The sequence below is a fragment of the Pseudoliparis swirei genome, chromosome 18 (assembly GCF_029220125.1).
Source record: "Pseudoliparis swirei isolate HS2019 ecotype Mariana Trench chromosome 18, NWPU_hadal_v1, whole genome shotgun sequence".
Taxonomy (NCBI): Eukaryota; Metazoa; Chordata; class Actinopteri; order Perciformes; family Liparidae; genus Pseudoliparis; species Pseudoliparis swirei.
In genome coordinates this window covers 17,568,321-17,589,013 of record NC_079405.1, presented here as the reverse complement: position 1 = coordinate 17,589,013, position 20,693 = coordinate 17,568,321, and the positions used below count along the sequence as shown (strand labels likewise).

The following is a 20,693-nucleotide window of genomic DNA, read 5'->3' as shown; positions in this document are numbered from 1 at the left end:
CTCTCAGTATTATAAAGTCAATTACAATACTCCCAACAAAAGTTGAATATTTTAAGGAAAGTAGTTTTTATTACAAGGTTTTAATTGACTGTTACACAAATGATGCACATGTTATTTCATACATCATGTTTCTTTCTGCAATTTATAGGCAGATGATAAACTATATCATGTCTATATGTTATAATGGTGTTATTGCAACCACCATTCTAATTGAGTTTGATCCCAAATGGATTTAATCTCCTGTTGAATAATACATATGATGTATGACTTGTTAATTATTAATGTTGTCATAATTAGCCATAATCATAATTATGTACTTGTTGTGTTACATGTGAGTGTTACTGTTTAACATTGCATTGATCCACAGTAAACATGTATGCCTTCTTCTTTTTCTTCTTCAAGACATGATGGATTTACAAACAAATACATTTTTCTTATAGAAATAGGTTGTTTAAATGTACAAAATCCTCAAAGTAACAAATAAAGTTTCTTGTGGACATTTTTGCAATATTGCTCGTCAGGGTCAGTTTTAACTTTCTCAACATTCAAGGTACATTTTCTTCATGAATGCCAAAAAAGAAAAAAATTATGACAGTGCCCCCATATAAATCTGCATTAGAAATTCAGGTTGTTAAAATAATACCTCAGGTAAATGACTTAGTACATCTAGATGTTTGTACAGCAATTACATGAATACAAACATTGTAAAAAAATACTGAAAATGTACACATGAATATGATGCGATCCAATGATCCAAATCCTATTGTTAAAGATGGCAAGACATATTAATGGAGTTAAAATGTTGAAGCATAAAGATAAACAACTTGAATATGCACCTCAAACTGTAGGTGCAGCATATGTGACACACTGTGTCTTGAAAAAGTCACCTGTTAATATACATTTCATACAGTCTACATTGACATCTCATATCAGCTGATATGACAGTAATGTCTAATCAATACACTCCGAATATGTTCAGTAGAGGGCGCAAGGATGCAAACTTACACCTGATTTGGAAATAGCTTTTCATTGGTGGATAGTTGCTTCTGGCTGGTGGAGAATGAAATGTGAGACTGTGTTGAGCTCCATTCGACTGTGTATTGGTGTTCCTTGATCTTTATCTCGTATTGGTAACTTTAGCCTCAAGTCCAGGCATCATGCATTTGAACAACTCCGGCCACCCTTGTGTTTAGTGTTTGAGGAGACCGGCATGCCGTTCTGATTCACACACCAGCACTTGCCGTGCCGCTTGCCTCGAGATGACCAACACTGCACAAATAGAGCAAAAAAAGATTGTTTTTGCAGCTGGAAATACAACCACACATCTACCAGAAAGTCTGGTTCATTTTCCTATAATCTGTCTTATTTGCAAACATACCTGCTTCTTTCTGAAGAAACCACGCTTGTCACAGTTGGGCATGTAGATATCATGATGTGACTTAAATAGATGGGCATCAAGACCTTTGATAAGTGAAGTCAGCAGTTTACGACATGGAGCCTGTGGGGAGAGTTCAACACATACATGTGAAGGTCTGAGTTTAACTCATGTACTGTTTCCCTGAATTATTAAGGTAATTAGATGAAGATGATTTAGTTACCTCATCTGGATCCTGAGTAGTAGTTAGTTCTGGGATCAGACATAGAAGAAAGCATTTAGCATCGATCACGTGTTACTGTGTGAATACATCTACATAACATACATATCCTACATAAAACAACATTAATTTCATCATCAAAAACTGTAATGTGCCTTATTCTTAACTAATATAACTAATATTAATACTAAAAGCACTAATAGATGTGATAAATAACAATCTTGAAGATAAAATCAATTGTTATACTGCAGCCACTGAGCCATAGAAACATTTGTCATGCAGCCAACTGGGATGTTTCACTACACTGACTAAGCATTCGGGCTGTGGAAAAATTAACTCATTGTGTAAAAACAGATGTGTTTCTCTGTTAAAATGTCCTCATAACAATCACAAACTAGATGATCAAATCATAGCATAATGCTCATTTGTGGATTAGATTTTAAATGTAATGTCCTACCCCTCTCAAAAACTGTCAAATTAATCAGGAAATGGTTAATTTTGAAAAGCCAAAAATCACAAACCTCCTGCATTTCATCTTACCTACAGTCTGGACATTTTCAGTCGGGTTGACGCTGCTGGCATTACTGCAGACTCCCCTGCCATCCAGAAGGGCACGGAGGGGCCGTGGCTCATCCTGTGAAGGTGTACAACGTAGACCCTGGGCGCAGCCCAGAGTGTAGACCCCACATGGTTCTCCAATGGCCGGAGCGGTGGAATTTGAATCTACAGCCAGCTGACTCTGTGTGGACTTTAGTTTACAAGTGAGACATCCTCTGGACGGTGTGGTCAGCATCATTGAGCTTGATAAAGCAAGCTGCAGGAGGACCAGCACCAGAATGTTTAAATACAGAAGCATCTCACTCTGAAAGTGGTCCACTAATTAGTGATAACAGTCCAGCTTCCAAACAACTGACTTGTTGACTGAGGACTTAGTCTTAGTCTAGATCCACTGACTGCAGTGTGTCAAAAGGTGGATAATAATTCTCTCAAGCCAAGACAAAATGATAATGACACTGTTAGACTCGACTGGCAGCAGCTTTTAAAGAGTTGAAACCAGTGGGGAAAGGTATGGGAGGGTACACGATGGAGAATGTTTTTACACAGCTAAGCACACCCCGTTTCTCCTGGTCTGTGACACACACACACACACACACACACACACGCACACACACACATGCTCATACCATTTGTTGTTTTCATCGTCACTGTATTCACTGTCAATTCACAAGCAACTAATAGTTATTTGCAGATTAGATAAAAACCTAAAAGGACATCATTACACAACACCTTGAGCATAATTTTAAATACACGTAAATTCAGTAAAAAAATGTATACAAAATATATAAATAAATCCAAATTTACTTATAAAATACTTCAAATAATACCAGCACTGAAAACAATAACCTATTACAACAAATAGAGTAAAAGTAGTTATTTCCTCCCTTTTCGTCCTTGTTTTTGACATTTGTTTAAATGGCAACCATAAACAAATACTTCGTTTCCAGAGCGTGTTTATAAAGTCTATAACTGCAGGGCTAAAGATTTGGAGGAAATGGCCAACACTAAGAGGTTGAAGGAGTGCCGATTAAAGTTGGATGACTAAGACATCAATAGCTACAAGCAAAAAGTCCCACCCTACAAATTCCACTGACTGAGTCACAAACAGATGAAGATGTGATTTCCAACATGTCCTAATCTCTAGTTTGCAGATACAAAAACAATATAGTTATAAATATGAGCCAATACAGAAATACAGTTACTTGACTTGAATATTACTGAGACTAGTTCATCTGGCCTCTGTGGTGATTTTGAATTCACAGGTATCTTGATTTTGTCCACCTATTCTACTATTTTCATGAAATTTAAGTAACCTTTTCTCAATTAAATATATTAATATATCACAACATTAGATTAACATGTGATCGAAGAAAAAGTAAATTAAATAAAGAGGCCACAATTCGTCACTTAAGAATGTTTGGTGATGTATGAAACAATATCTTTTTTTAATGTTTCTCAAATATTATTACCCCAGAGAAAAGATGTCCAAAGCGGGCTTCAATGGAATATCCTCTTTGTGAGACTTTATAAGACTAGACTTTAACCACTGTGTGATTCTTGCCTTTCCAAAAGTAAAAAAAAAAAGCTTAATTACTTATGACTGTAGAATACAGACAAGAAGATATAAGAATAATTCACCCAAAGTTATGTTTTTTATTATGAACCCACTGTATTTCATAAAAACTCTTTCTCTTTGACAAAACCTTAGGGTTACGATGCTTTTTTTCTTACAAGCTCTTAAGGCATTTGATTTCAATATTTATATAGTTGGTCACTCCAAAACATTATGCAAACACAAACTGTAAAAAGACTGTTAAAAGACTACATTAACACGCGGCAGTGCACAGGTTAAAGACTGCAGGCAGATCACTCTGATGTGCTCGGTTAAGTGGGCGGGACTTCCGACTGCGCAGGTTGGACATAAAGTGACAGACTTCACCTCCTAAAATTGGAAGAAAAACCGAAGGACGACGCGTTACAAGTTTTAAAACAGTAAGGAAACCACATGAGACAATTAGGCCTTAAATAGTTTGTGTATAACCTAAGATACAATGATGTTTACAGTACAACATTAGCCGTAATGCTGTAACTCTGAAACATCTAGCCGGCCAAACGAGTCGTGCCTGTAGTTTGGGATATGCAATGCTGCGTTTAGGGTAGGCTCGTAAAAGAGTAAATCAAAGAAGTTAACGCGCAACAAATAATAATCATCTGAGATAAGTTAGTTGTAGCGGCGATCTTTAGACTGATTTATTGACCTTATCGAAACACATCACCAATTAGATCCTTAACTGTACTATTCAGTCGTAGTTGGACTGGTAACTTGGTGTAATTATCACTTTTGGGGGGGGAAACAGACAACTTGTTCAGGCATCGAAACTATGTTACCCATGACGTTGCGTCAGTCTGTGTAATGCTACGATGTGCGAGCCAGTGAAAATAAAAACAATTATCATAAAATTATCGTTTTATAAATGTGAAAGGACCAACAATGCATACTAGTTAATGCACCGACGTTTGGCTGACCGCTGATAGATTAGTTGATGGACAGAAACATAATAATAATCTACAAATATGAATATTAATAACTGGTTTAATAGGCATTCATTACAGTCTGACATTTTATAGACTATCCAATTAGCAGATTTATAAATTATGAAAATCATCAAAGTTGCAGAAATTGAGTTTAAATATTGGCATTTAGGTTTGCAGTATTACAGGCAGAGAAAGACCAGAAACGCATCACTGAGTAAGGGTATTATTAACGGTATTATACACAGGCATCAACATAAGAGCCAGTCGATACTTGAGTCAGTTGGAGTTCACATGAAGTGGAAGACACCCCAGGGAAACACCTGACCATCACAGGGCTAACCCACATAGGAAACTCACGTTCGTGCTTGTTGGCAGTTGACAATCACTGTCCAGGCCTTTGCTTGTCTCTGGAATGTGGGATTAAACGTAAATGGAAAAACACAAACATATCAACTCCTTACAGGAAGGGTTTGGCCTGAGGATCAAAGCCAGGTCCTTCTCGTTGTCAGGAAACAGTGCTAATTATGTTGTGGTCTAAGAGGTTTGCTGTGGTTTTAAGGACCTGCTGTGTTGTGTCCCTTTTCCCCAACAAGCTATATATGGTTATAACCATTGACTGAACATAAACATTTGAATATTTCATTAAGTATAATCATCAGGCACTAATTATATACATCAATTATTTAAAGATTAATATTGAATGTTAGTTGTTCTGTAATACATCTTTTTGATTTGTTACCGTGTGTCCCAGATTGTAATGATTTTCAGACATGGACGACATAAACCTTCATTATCGCTTTCTGAACTGGAGGAGGCGAATTCGAGAAATTCGTGAAGTACGCGCAGTGAGATACCGGGAGCGGCTCAAAAGGATGCTAAGAGAAGGAGACATACTCAGGTAGCAGTGATGAGCATTGGCACCATGAGTGTTTGAACCGGAGACACGGATTTCTTATGTGATTACGTCCCTGGTTTTATGCTAGAGATGCTCCGTTGCTGCTGAATCAGCATCCCACTTTGCTTGTATTTGTTAGAATTCATGATTGCAGTCATATTTAGTTTTTTCTTTTTGCATTTCCTTGTAGGTATCATGGGAATTCAGATGAAGTTGGCTGTTTTGTTGCAGCCAGGCCATTGTCGAGAAGAAATCGCTACTTTGAAGTAAGAGTTGATCATTTCCTTTTTATCCATGACACAGAAGCTGCAATTAAAACAATCATATCCCTATGTCAGGGACATGGGACAGCCACACTCGTCATTTGATTTTAAATCTGATTGCTTTCCTATATTTCTCTACTTTGTGTCCTTACTTGTGTTTTATTCAATGCTGAACCCAAACTGAGCTTAAACCTGAGTTGAGCCGTTTATTTACCACAGCTTATTGTTGAGTAAATTGCCAGTGTAATATTTCATACATAAATAAGCTTCATTCCCACACAAATTTTCCTAAAATTCTACATAATCAGGATTACTAGTCTGCACACAAATCAATATTTTTTTGTGGTTTGGTGGATAATACAGCACACCACAGTCATGAAGGAGCGAACCCCTTGAAGCTGGAAATAACTAGTTTTCACCGCAGTTCATTGGTTTCCAGTACCTGGGGTATCAGCTAAGATTAATTTCAGATAACAACATTCTCTATCAAAATATTGTTTTGTGAAGATTTGTATATCGCGTTAACTTTTATATTTTTAGTATTCATTATGGATTTGGGGACACAGCCCTTGTTCTGTGGTTATGACAGAGACTTGGCAGTATGTCTCATTGCTTCTATTCTTTGCGCTGAGCCATACTGAAAAGGAAATTATGACACAGCTCTTTTATGAGAAACAAAGATCTTTCAGCTTGGAAATGCATTGTCCGCTGGGACTGAACGTGATTACTGAAGCTAATGTTGTTTTTTCAAGTCATATATGCCAAAATAATTTCTACCAAAGTAGTGTGTCATCAATTAAGTCCCTGCACAGAACAAATACCAACAGATTCACCTGTGTATGCTGTACATCTCTTCTTGAACAACTTTGATGTTGACACACTCTTCAGTCAACTTACCAAGTTCAATTGGGGTTCAGAAGAAATGTCTCAAACCTTTGATCGCATTCATTTTTATTGTACAACATTTGTGCTTAAAGTGAGACAACAATACATTTTTAGATTAGAGGAGAAAGCAGAAACTCAATAAATGTATTGACACATTTCCTGCAACATTCATGTTATTAACGTCAATTCACTTCACACAAACGTGTTGTGAGTCCAGCCCCTCTTCGATACTGTTGCTAGGCCTGTCAGGCCTTCAACCCCAGCATGGAACATACGCCGTCTACAACGATAACAAAGGCAGATTTTGAACTTCAAATTCTCTGCACATTTTAAACCAACAAGTCTTGTAATTTGTGATGTTGGGCTATATAAAATAAACTGAATTTAATTGAATTGAGTCCTTGAGTTCAGAAGGCGACAGACAAAACAGGATTCACATCTCTAGCAAGCAAGCAAGGAATTACAACTTTTTATGAAGATTGTATCAGCTGTAGCTAGCTAGCTCAATGAGGTAATGTCTCTTCCATGAGTAGTTTGCAAACGTCTGACTTTTAAAATAGTGTTTCTAGCTGACTCGTTTGAAAACGTGAAATATGCACTTGATGGCTCCTTGCATGGCATTGTGCTAAAATGCCTGCAACAAGTCGTAATTGCCTGGTGGGAGCTAAAGTGGACATTACTATGCTGTTGACATCGGCTAAGTCAGATTCTTTATATGTAAACAGCCCCAGCAAGCAGCCAGTAAAACAACCAGAATACTAGATACTGTAACACTGCATGTACAGCTGCTGCATACAGATACACTTTATTAAAGTTTCAGTCGTGCTTCTGACGTGATGGATGTACTGACTCGATCTGATCAAGGGGCTTTCTTTTCCCAGCCGGGCAAACTGGTTTTCAAATAAGTTGCAGCACATTACAAATCGTGTGCTGGTTTGTTTATTATTTCTCAGTCCTTGGTCGTCTAGACACTGTAGCACACAAACATCCTGGACAGTGACTGTTCCTCAGAATTAACCATGTTCAAACTTGCCTAAAACACACACATCCTGCTCACGTGTAGCGAAACAGTAACTAACCCTTTTAACCTTTAGACTTGCGCGTGCTTCGACCCTGTGACTCAATTTGTTGGAGCCACGCAGGAGGAGGAAGGGGACGATTTGCATACATGAGCATATGTGCTGATAAATGTTAGGAAAGTGGATGCTGATTGTAGATCTGGAATTGTTTTTTAGGGTCTATCTGCATGTTTTACACTGACACAGAAAAAAAGGTCCGCATTACCTCTCACTCTCAGGAGGCCAGCGTTGAGGTCATGGGGAATAACTTTAAAGTTTCCTCTGTTCCATGTCGTGGATTTGCCAGCAGTACTCCGATTGCAGTGCTTCCATGTACGGCTCCCTAGGGATATGATGTCATATGGTCAGTATTCAGTTATGATAACAATGGTAAAGGGCAGCTCTTTACCTCGGGGTTTTCACTTCACCAACATGGAGCACTGTACAAAGAGATGCTATATCGTTTCAGGTTGGTTTGGACATTTTATGAAGTGAAAAGAGAAGCAGTGCCAACCCAAAAGCAAAATGTAAAAAGCCTGAAGGAGCAGAGGCAGAAAGCTCTTCTGGCAAATAAAACTGCATCACTCAAGTCATCAATTGGAAACCTTTATGTCTCCTTATAGGATATTCCTATCAGAAAATCGGAAAAACTAGGAGATTAACTTTAGGATCGATTGCCATGAAATTCTATACAGACATTTGTTTTCTGCAGCGAACGAGTCCCTCTAGCTTTGGTGATCCCATGACATCGGTGTGATAATTAGCACATTTTAACATGCTAATGTGCTAAACTAAGTCTAAGCTAATCATCTGTATAGTTGCTTTGTCATTGGAGCAGGTTGCCATTCCACCATTAGCATTTATCTCAAAGCACGAGTGGAGCTTCACAGAGCAGCGAGCATGGCTGTAGACGTTTAGTCTTGATTGTTGAAGACTACGGTCGTGTTAGTTGTATAGACAGGATTACTTGTACATTGCGTCTTCAACCTCACTCGCTCCTTTCATACACTTCCTCTTCCTCAACAAAGTTTGTTCTGCTGATACACAAAATAGAAGCCTCCCACATGATGTGTAATGATGACCATGACTCGCAGCTCTAGATGTTACCACAGGATCCCAAAAGGAAATGACTCCTCACCTTGTTTCGAAGAAACTACGTTTTGATGTTTACTTCCTTCGTTCACAGAATTTATTGGCACCATTCCCATTCAAATGAAGTCAATTTGTTTTTTGGAGTTCCTTAAACGGAGATTTTGAACTGCAGTTATACCCTCTGTCTTGTGTCTTTGTGGTGTTTTCAGGTGACCATCATCGATACAGGAGTGAGGGGAATGATTGCTGTTGGTTTGGTACCTCAGCTCTACAAGCTGGACCATCAGCCCGGCTGGCTCCCGCACTCTGTGGCTTTTCATGCCGATGATGGCAAGTATGTGACAAAGATGATTTTCTTTATATATACTGTCGACTGAACATATTGTTATTGATACATGGAGATCCAACCGAATAATGTACTTCTAATTGACACAGCGTAATGTTACACATACACACGCTCACAGAACACGTGTCCTCATGTTAAAGGATAAAGGTCCACAATTCTTTCCTTTCTGTCATAAAATAATAGCCACATGAATGTTGAAACAGGTTTTGCTTGCTGTTATCATTCCACCCGTCCATACTTACTGGTCGTTAGGAGATCCCGTCTTTTAGAGAGACTTACATAGAGGGAGGTGACACAAATGAGCTTCTGATTATGTGCCATATTGCCTTCATTTTCAGTTACTGGACATTTTTTCTAGGTGTCTTCTGGTGTTTTTCTGTGAACATCTGCTAAATCTGCTAATGATGAGCCTTAATGATTAGCTATTCAATCTCTCCTACTTGTCTCTCAACAGGCTGTATAATGGGAACACTGTAGGACAGCAGCTTGGTCCGAAATGCTGCAGAGGTGACAGAATCGGCTGTGGAGTTTCTCTGGACTCTGATGATGGACAGCTAACTGTGTTTTTTACCAAGAATGGCAAAGAAGTAAGTGTAATTTGTTATATATATAAATATGAATGTACTAACATTTCCCAGCTAGCTTTCCCTCAACAGCACTGCGTCTGATTGTGTGCTTAGGTCGGCAGTGTGGACATCCTAGCATCTCCCGATGCTCTCTTCCCCGCAGTGGGAATGCACTCTTTGGGAGAAGAAGTGCTGCTGGACCTGAACGCTGAATGGGGGATGGAGGAGGACGATGGACAGATGATTGTGGATAGTCATGAGGAGGACTGGGGCCGTCTCCATGACATCAAGGTGACTGGCACGGTAAGTCCTGTTGCTGAGAGATGGACGAACGAAAATTGTATATACTAAAAGACAGGCACGTGCACAGACATTTTGGGGGCAGGTGCTAGAACCAAAAAAAAGGGCACCCATCGCCAAAATGATTTATCTATTGATCACTGTAACTTGAAGTTAGCAACACCTGAAACACATTGTGTCGTGAGAAGACATGAGAGCTAAACAAAATGACATGTTTTCTATTAACAATTACAATTTATTTTCATTTACAAAATAATAAAAATAAAAATAATGCCAGACAATAAACGCGCCAGGAGGAGGGAGGGGCGTGGCGGGCGCTTGTGAGCGCCGCAGAGCATGTCGGGGCAAAATTCTCACAAGAAGTTAGATAAATGCCCCGTCAGATATCCAAACACATTTGGGGGGAATTGATGACAGAGAGTAACTTTTATTCTTCAATACTTATTAATGAAGACAAAATTGGGCTCCAGCAAAAAGGGCACTTTTCTCATCCAGAGCAAAAGGGCAGGTGCTTGAGCACCACTAGGGGTCTATCTGTGCACGCGCCTGCTAAAAGATGTTCCTCTGTTTTTTGACCAATTCCACTGTGAGCAGCTCTGCCATCAGGGACATTACATATAACATAACAATGTGAGGTTTATGATGTGCAATGATTCACTCGTATCAGTGGGAGGATGACGCAGGGTACGACTCTATGGAAACAAGATTATGGGTCTGTAGTACATCAGAAAGCTTTAATTAAGGTTGTCTGCTTACTGATGTTGTTCGCATGACTCCTTTACCAGATTTCAAAAGTGGGAAATCACTTTTTTGAGTCTCTAAACCACTCCATCACTCCTACATTTGAGTCAGTTTTACCCATTAGTTCATATTAACTCATAAAACATGTTTAGAATACATTTTATTTAAATCAGCATTTAAACTTGTAACATGACATATGCATGTCATTTAAGTATCCCAACCTCTTAAGAAGAACTACACCCATTTTACTCTCAAAAGTCTGTTTTCAGCTCTTGGGGAGTAAAACAGTCGTATAAAGCATTTGTGGCTGCAGAGGGAGCTAGTTTGAAAAATAAAATATCTGGAGGTGTTGGTAAGTGAATAAAAAAGACTGGACAGATTATGTTGCATTGATTTGGATTATTTTATATGTTCATATGTTCGAAATCCAAAACACATATTTTTGATTATCTGTATTGATAGTTATCGATGTAGATTATTTTGGTGGGGGTAGCCTAGTAGTCCCGTTATATTCGAGAGAAGGCGTCCATCTCTATGGCGGATGTGTCCATAACGAGCCAACTCAAAGCAAAACAATCTGCAATGTTATAAATGCCTTTCATTTCTAAGCTTAGTTTCTTTAAAACTATACGTTTACATTTCAGGAAGAAAACATTTTTCTTCAATACCATCATTTACATGACAATTGATTAATCGCGCTACAAGTAAAAGGGAAAAATATGTATTTTATGATAAAACAAATATATTTTGTATTTTTGGAAGTGATTAACAACAAGATGTTACAAGTCAAAAGAGAAATGTTCCCACAAGCAGATGCTTAGAAACCAAGTCCTCACCCAAATTTCCAAAGGGCGATCCAGAAATTCAGACGTACGTATTAGCTTTTTCCAAATACCTGTTATGAACAGACAAATACTTTTTTCTAAAGAACATCTTGATGACCTCTCTCTCTCTTTGTCTTTGTTTGGGACTCCACCCCTCCCTGTGACGCAGTGTTTGTGTGACTCAGGCGTTGTAACACATAAAACCTGAATAGAAAAAGGATGGGAGGAGAAGCGCAATAGCCCTGAGGCATTACCTGTATGCCACCCACACATTTATTTATGCTTTATTTCTACAAATGTCGTGTATGAATTCAGGGCCCACAAACCGCTGTCTGATTTTCTTGCTGTGACTAATTACAAAGCTGTACGGACATAATGACAAAACATGTAATGCAACAAGGCAAGAGTGTTGTTTTTCTTTGGAATTTCAAGGCTTATGGTGGATAGCATAATGTGCTTTGATATTTTTATTTTCATATATCTACATTTTTGGATGAGAGGTATTTGTTCTAAAAACGATTAAGCACCCTTTGTTTTGGGTTTCTTCCTCTACTTGCAGCTGTTTACAGCTGTTTACTTCTTGAGGTTGTACTTTCAATGGACTCAGCTTTGCTGGTGTTGATGTCCTCTGCTGTGTGTAGTAAACAGCTGATGTTATCTCTGCTGACGGAAATGTGCTTTTGGTCCCCAACACTTTGGTGCTGGGATGAATGAATACAATCAAAATCCTGCCCCATTTTTCCAGAAAAGAAAGAATCGCATGACGTCGCATGACCTAGTTTTTTTGCCACATCATCTAACATCCTCAATGTCTGAATAAAACATGCTCTCTCCTCGTATTCAACTCCAACCTGAGAGGGAAGCAGAGACAGAATCTGAAGCTATCATAAACACAGGAGTTTTTTTGTCAGTCTAATAATTTGACTCTTCCTCCAGTTGTCTTCCCTAAACCTACTTGAAGGTTTAACAACCTGCTAGAATAAAGCTAGTTATTAGTGTTTCTGTTTATTTATCTCAATGATAATACAATTTAAATTAATGTTTGATTTAGATCTCATAGCATGTGTTTTCAGGAATTTGCATGGAATAGCAAATACGGAAAGCAATTATTTTCACGCCGTTTGAGCTCAAACTGTGCTGCAGGCTTGTTGAACAAACACTACCTTGGATAAGGGGCAGGACTTTGGATCCCGACATGGGACAGGTGCGCTGCTTAAAGCTCAAACCGCAGCATTATCAGCTGTAACCGCCATATGAGAGCAGTTCAGTGCTATCATGTTATCATGTCACAAAGTTGTTGTGGCTAACACCTTGTGCATGTAGTAACAACGCATTGAACATCAGGATTAGGATTCATGGGGTCATGTTTGTGGCTAGCCCATAGATACATAAACAATATTCACTCTTCTAGCTCTGTTGGTCGCAATCCACTCATGAGAGAAATGTCTGGCTCATTGCATGCTCGGTGCTTCACGGTTTTCACCAAGATGCTAACTTTGTCTGTCTGCTGAGCCGGTAACTGTAGGTGTCTGTGTTCTTTCCACAGCTGCTGGAGTACGTGGGTAAAGGGAAGAGCATCGTGGACGTGGGCTTGGCTCAGGCCCGCCGGCCTCTCAACACACGCTTCCACTACTATGAACTGGAGATCACAGATGCTGGAGAGAAGTGTTACATTGCCCTGGGGCTGGCACGGAGGGTACGAACCACCATCATGATCACGTGTCATGATCATTGACACACTGTGTTCCTTCCTGCACACTCTGCAGTTATCTGTCGGGAAAGAAAACTTCGCCCCCCGCACCCCTCATTGCTCGTCATTGCGCTCTCATATGCACCATTGCGCTCACTGTTTCCAGCCCGAGTGATGGATGACCGAAAGAGGAAAAGCTAACAACAGAATAAATATTCTCTCATTTTACCCCACATCTGGTTTTCCATAGAAAGCAGGTTGTTCCATTTATATGCCAATCTCCCATGTCAACTGCAGTCAAATATGTGATGTGCGTCTCAGATTATACAGTTCCTGGTTTATTATGCCTCCTCTTTCCTTTACAGTATGCAGGAGTTCCTCAGGCTAAGCAATTCCAAGTTCATTCACTCTGTGGGCGGCACGGTGGCTCAGTGGTTAGCACTGTCGCCTCACAGCAAGAAGGCCCTGGGTTCGAATCCCGGTCGTCCCGGTCGTCCCAGGTCCTTTCTGTGTGGAGTTTGCATGTTCTCCTCGTGCCTGCGTGGGTTTCCTCCGGGTACTCCGGTTTCCCCCACCATCATAAAGACATGCACCGCAGCCTCACCCCGGTCGTATGGATGTGAATGAATGTTGGTGGTGGTCGGAGGGGCCGTAGGCGCTGATTGGCTGCCACGCTTCCGTCAGTCTGCCCCAGGGCAGCTGTGGCTACTGATGTAGCTTACCACCACCGGGATGACTGTGTGTGTATGACTACTGGACTCTGGACTCTGTAAAGCGACTTCGGGTGACTTGAGAAGCGCTATAAAAAATAAATGATTATTATTATTTTATAATTAAGTGGTATTAAATCCCAAATGAGTACATGATTCGATGATACATATTTTGGGAATAATTCGGTTTTGAGAGACGACATGTTGAATGTTTACGTGATGCACTCAGCTGCCTTTGGCCTCACATGAAATGTTCATGAACTAATGCACAACCTGTTTAATATGAGACCGCTTATTGGTGGCTGAGGTTGCAGACATCGTGGCATTTAAACAACAGATATGAAATGAAGTGTGGCTCTAGATATTGCAGCACTGCAGGGATTTTCAGTTATTGGATGCTAATTGATTGAGCATCAGTCTTGCTCATCACACTGCCGTTTTGCCAGCTGTGATGGCGCTCACAGCCTGAGAGGTGGTGGGTAACTGTTGCACTCACCCGCGACATTAAGCTCCCCTTGACACCTCTGCTGTTAGTTCCTGTGCGCGGGCACGTTGCGCCCTCGGGTCAGACGGCGTGGAGAATAGAGCGCTGTCATTTCGCTGATTGTTTTCCTGGAATTGTTTTTCCCGATGAATCTGCGATTCTGGTGAAGCATTATGAATCCATCAACGGTCATTCCTGAGGTTTTGTACACATCCTCCGTCATCTCCTGCGAGACGCACCAGTCTGCTGATGGGAAGCATTACCTCTCGCTACAGATATCAAAACAAAGGTGTCTCTCTCAAGAATCCCTCCCATCGTAAAAAGTCGCTCGAATCTGGAGGTGTTTTAGCTCATTAGAGTCTCATTGCTTGGTGAAACTTGCTATTTGTCCATCAAACCACCATATACAAGTAAAGTGAGCAGTTTTCTTAACTTATGCTCCAGAAACCCTGAATATTTGGAGTTGGACTGTAAAAACAGATGCAGATAATAAAAAACTGCCCCCTAAACAAATTTCATATTCAAGGGAAAAATCACTGTCAATACTCTCAATTAAAATGTTATTTTAGTGAATAATATAACCCATAGATGATGTCATCTGTTTCTGTAGCTTGTCAAATCTGTATGATGTGCAACCCCACATTAAATTAGGGGAAACTTCTCAAAATGACGCACATACATATTTGTACTGGTCTTTGCGAGGTATCCCAATCAACATGTAGATTGGTCATATATATTGACATACGTTGTGTGGATAACACATTGTGAGGCGTTAACTCACAGTCGAGTTTTCATGTTTTTTCCGCACCCGTCTGAGATCTGCTTGAAGTCCTAAGCTCCTAACATCACATATCTCGATGCCAAGGGCTACCAACAGTCAGTGTAAGGCCACAGTTATAACAGAAAGAGAGAGAGAGAGAGAGAGAGAAATGTTACCAAATCTGTCAATAAATAAATAAAAAATAGAAGCCACCTTGCGATGGGATCACACCAGCCACCATGATCAATAACTCCCTTCCTACTAGCTTCGTTGATTCGGCTGGTCATAAAATGAATGTCGTCATTGCTGAGACTCGTAGATGTGATATTCAGAATGTTCCTTTCTCTTTTGTCTCACAGGACTACCCCAAAAACAGACATCCGGGTTGGAGCAGAGGGTCTATAGCCTATCATGCAGGTGAGTGTGGACTGAGTGATGATGGTGGTGCATGATGATCTGTTTGTGTTTTCTCTGCATTTAGATGAAATCCAGGCAGTGTCGGTGTCTCATACTATCTTACATGTATGTGCTGCATGCAAAAACATTGGTTATGGCACCAGATTGTCACCAATGTTTCTGGCCATGGAAGAAACTACTAATTTGTTACCATTTATTATTATTGGTGGCCATTTTATGAACAATTCAAATATTCAAGATGTGCTTTCTCACAAGCTGGAAACAGCCGGATCAAGGCATTGTTAACATGGCTCTCAATAAACGTACAAGTATTATTGTTGCAACTCACAATGTGATGCATGTTCTTCCCTGTGTCTGCGTGGGTTTCATCCGGTTGCTCTGATTTTCTCCCACAGTCCAAATAATAATGCAGGTCAGGTGAACTTGAAACTATACATTTTCCGTGGCTGTGGTTAGGAATCAGTTTGTTCGTCTAGGTTTGTGTGCAACTTTAAACTGCTCCACCTAGTGAACATAAGATGTATATAACTGTTAGCAATGGCAGACGTCCTCTTGTGTCTTAATTGTATCACCTCTCTCTCTCTCATGCATGTGACATACAGCTCTGATTAATGTCCCTGTTGTTCTTTGTAGATGATGGAAAGTTGTTCCAGGGCAGCGGGGTCGGGGAAGCCTTTGGACCGCGCTGCTTTGAAGGGGACATCATGGGCTGCGGGATCATGTTTCCACGTGACTACAGCCTTGATGGTGGAGGTGATCATCTTCATATTGTTTCCAAAGAACTGTGCCTCGTCACGTACAGCCTCTTCCAGTCTTTCTTTCTTTTTCTATGTCTGGGTTCTTTCAGAGGACGTAGATGACTGGGACCTCGATGTGGTTCCCAAACCCAGTGAGGTTCAGAATGACTTGTATGCAAACAATGAAGATGAGGACGATGAGGGAGACAATTTGGAAGGGAGGAAGGTCACGGTGAGATGCTGTAAAAATTCTTGGAATATAAAAGCAGGGAGTCTTACTTCCTTCCTTCCTGCATACGTTGTCTTCTTGTTGTCCCTCTTTGTGTTTGAGCAGGTGTTCTTCACCAGGAATGGAAAGGTTGTGGGCCGGAGGGAAGTGGCCTTACCTGTAGGAGGCGTGTACCCCACGATTGGCATGATGAGCTCTGGGGAGAAGGTCAGAGTGGACCTGCACCCCCTTAGTGGCTGAGCAGAGTGAAAACATCAGAGAACGGAGGAATGATTGAGCTCTGCTACATCTTTGGAGATCAGATAATAAATAATACCTCGACATCAACAAGCTCCAAGATGTTACTTGAAAAGTCACTCCAGTGTAGAAGAGGACTGAGGCTCGAGCTGTAAGAATGATGAAATTAATGTATGTTAGTATAACATGCGTGCCTCAGAGAAGTGCTTTATAATTAAATGGTTTGTAAGAAAAGCATTTAATCGGAGGTTTGTAAAGGATACAAAAACAAAAAAGGGTCTCACCAGAATAATGAATGTAAAAATGTAATCAGAGCCGACGACAGCCTACACATGCATCAGCAGTAAATATGTAGCACCCCTTAGACAGCCTGCTGCTACTCATTGCTGGAGGTCCACTGTGCGCCTCCCGATGGAGGGTGTGCTACTGACACTCAGTGGTGAGAGTGGTAAGCTGAGCAATGATGCTCAGAAAACCCTCCAAAAAGAAGTAGCGCACTAAATGAGCCATGAGTTACTCTGTGAAGAAATGTCAGTCAAACGAGCTGCTTCCCGAGTGTCGTTCCAAGTATGAGTGTTTGGTTTGTCCAAGCCACATGCATTAGGAATTATGGGATGGTTAAGTGTAAGAACAACTTTTAAGGTTACATCGAAAACATTTTATTGTTATGTGGGAGTAAGATGTTTTAAAAAGCAAACTTACAAATTAAGTATTTTTTATTTTTGTTTATGACTAGCTGTTGCCTTTTTTTATTCAGGTATGATTTTGACCAAATTGTAGAAAAAAACCCGTGCAGGTCAGTCACTCCAAAGCTTTTTGGAGAAACATCTGTCTCTAAAATATGCAACATGTAAACCAAAATCATGCTATAGGAAGAACCTCTTGATATCACGATATAGAGATATTTAGTGTAGATTGTTTGTATAAATAACTACATTTATATACAATAAACATGTTCTGCAAACACATATTTAAAAAAAGACACATTTGAAGTCATGATATTGACTATTTTCTGTAGACCATAGGGTCGAAAAACCAAGAATAGCAATTTAAAGCCTGAGTCTAGAAGGAAAAGACTAATTAAGAACATAACATGGTAAAGGAGTATATTTTATCCAGTTCAACATTTACATTTCTTGAAATTGAAGCCATACTGTAACTAATAGTTGCTGCTCTCAGGTGTATTGGAAAATCCAAATTAAGTGCCTTGTCTTTTCTATGGTTATATTTGTAATTTTGCTGTTTGTTAAAGTCAGCTAACAAATGCTAAAATCCTGTAATGCATTTTTTCAAATGTTTTATTTGTTTGGTCAGAATTAATCAATGTTTTTGACAATGAATACTGTTAAAGTTGAATCCCCCTGACTCCAATGTAAATAGTAAATGTAATTTTTGTATTTTACACAAAACACCTACCTTTTTACAACAAAATGTGTAGAGCTAAAGGAGGTGCTTCTGGTATCAATTCCCATTCATAGGAGGTTTCTCTGCAGATTTATGTGATGCTAGTTTTGATTTGCTCATACAAATACAATCATATAGGCTGTTAATTGTTACTTCAACTTTTAGAGGATTTATTTTCTGTTTGTTAACATATAGTTTCCATTTTGTGTTAAATCTGACATGAAGAGATGTAAAAACTTCTTCGAGCTTTACAACCAGCCTGCTGTTAAACATTTGACCTCATAAACAAAGTGCCTGTGGGTCCAGGTGGACAAGGATTAAATAATCCATGTCGGTTTTGGAACGTTGGTTCATTTTGACGCTCACGTTTCTGGAACCACATTCCCACTGAAAACCTTCTTCTACACCTCCTTCTAAAGGTGCCACATGTCTTTGAACTCTGCAGGTCACCTTATTGGATTCATGCTGGAGTCTGAATCTTGCTTGGTAATTCAATTGAATAATTGCCTCCGTTAAGTGCCGACCTGGTCAGCAAAAAAATGTAAAGACTGGTATTCATGTTGCTCAACTGCTGCTAATCTTGTGCTGAGGAAACACTGCACATCATGTCAGCCTGTACTGTAAACTGGATGTACTGAAGTTTGTTTCTTTCACTTTTCACCGTCCAGTTTCATGTTTTTGCCACACGCTTTTAATATGTCTCCCGCTTGTATCTTTAGTGTAATTAATTATGAAGGAAGTCTTTCTCAATCCAGCCCTTGTGTAGATCTGATGTTGTTGTCTCTTTTCATTTGAATCATTCAGGTTAAAATGCCAAAGATTATTTAAAAAATAAAGAATATTTACACCCTGCTTTCGAACTTTTCTATTGTGTCAAATGTAATTATAATGAATAGGATTTACTGATGTCTGCTTAATTAGTAATAGGATCATCTTAGTTTTATAAAAAGCAGAACAATATTTCAACCCCCAAATATGTTTTATAATGAATATTCTTCCCACAGTTGTGACTTTTGAATGGTTAAACCTTGATAATTGCACATAGCACGGTAGCAGGTTTTATTGTTAATAGTATTTCTTTTTAAAGGGATTATATTAAGATGCTGTTCAGAGAAGCATATGTATGGTGTTTTGGGGCTTAATGTTAGAGACGTTCTATTTAACTATTCAAATTTAAGGACATACAAATATACATATCTGTAAGTGTATACCCTTAGCATATCTGGAGTCAAAAACTGTTCACACTTGAGGAGAGTATTGCTGCAATTTGGACACACAACACGTTTAATACTAATACACTTTGAACTAGAATGGGCACTCGGTAGAGCGCATACCTTCGCATATCACAAGATTCGGCATTGAATTATGAACATTTTGGCATTATTTGCATGCCAATTGGATATAAATTGACCGCGCTATGGTAAAAAGAAGATGTTGACCTTTTCATGACCATGACCTTTGACCCGATCGATCCCAAAATCTAATCAAATGGTCCCCGGATAATAACCAATCATCCCACCAAATTTCATGCGATTCAAGAAGATTTTGACCTTTTTCATGACCTTGACCTTTGACCCGATCAACCCAAAATCTAATCAAATGGTCCCCGGATAATAACCAATCATCCCACCAAATTTCATGCGATTCGGTCTAATACTTTTTTACTTATGCGAATAACACGCATACAAATAAATAAATACACGGCGATCAAAACATTACCTTCCGCATTTTCAATGCGAAGGTAATAAACAAGCACTCTTGTTGCAGAAGCAGGGCGGAGCGTCGGGCCTCTGCAGACTCGAGCGTGTCGGCCACAGCTTGAAGGTAGACGTGTGTCTTTATTACGCAAACAAAAAAAAGGTTTTGAGATCAAATTTATCGTTTATAAGTACATGCATTGTTAGTTTTGCTGATGAAACTAAAATGTGTTGCTGCAAATCAAAAATATTTGCTCTCAAATTAAAAAACATTTGCTACGACAACAAAAAAAATCTACGATTTGAGTTTGGATGTAGTGGGCGAGGCTTACGCGGTGAGCGGGGAGTTTCTATTTGTGGGTTTGACTTGCTCTTGGCTCGCTGCGCCAACGCGAGGTTCGGGTGAGGACGTCATGGAGGTAAATTGGCTTCATAATGCATATTACGTGCATTAAAATAACTGATAAACCATGTAACGTGGGCTAACATCGGGCTGCATGCCAACACAGCAGCCATCCATGTCGTTCTTTAAAAGTGCTGCTACATTTCAAATACTTTGACAAAACAACAACAACAACAGAGCAATATGATGCGAACGTAGCGTGTTCCTCACTTTCCTGTGGAGAGTCGACTGAAGCGGAATCAGAGTAAGCCGCAACTTCACTGGGGT

The 20,693-nt window shown here is 39.6% G+C and overlaps 2 protein-coding genes across 3 annotated transcripts; one reads left to right on the top strand and one right to left on the bottom strand.

Annotated features, from left to right (window-relative positions):
- Positions 1–1,155: 1,155 nt before the first annotated feature.
- Positions 1,156–2,451, bottom strand: LOC130207966 (insulin-like growth factor-binding protein 5). The gene is made up of 4 exons (XM_056436776.1): positions 2,136–2,451; positions 1,599–1,627; positions 1,379–1,498; positions 1,156–1,269 (listed from the first exon to the last, which is right to left on the bottom strand). Exons 1-4 carry the CDS (start codon positions 2,449–2,451, stop codon positions 1,156–1,158), a joined length of 579 nt encoding a protein of 192 aa, XP_056292751.1.
- A 1,611-nt stretch (positions 2,452–4,062) lies between these two features.
- On the top strand, positions 4,063–19,178 carry LOC130208851 (SPRY domain-containing protein 3-like). Of its 2 annotated transcripts, XM_056438208.1 has the most exons (11): positions 4,063–4,145; positions 5,440–5,586; positions 5,774–5,849; positions 9,091–9,215; positions 9,682–9,814; positions 9,908–10,096; positions 13,205–13,354; positions 15,662–15,719; positions 16,353–16,472; positions 16,567–16,688; positions 16,791–19,178. In XM_056438208.1, the coding sequence occupies exons 2-11, from the start codon at positions 5,459–5,461 to the stop codon at positions 16,923–16,925; spliced, it is 1,236 nt and encodes a 411-aa protein (XP_056294183.1). In that variant the 5' UTR covers positions 4,063–4,145; positions 5,440–5,458; the 3' UTR covers positions 16,926–19,178. The 2 variants fall into 2 exon arrangements, with proteins under 2 accessions (XP_056294183.1, XP_056294182.1); XM_056438207.1 differs by having other exon boundaries at positions 16,567–19,178.
- Positions 19,179–20,693: the final 1,515 nt, after the last annotated feature.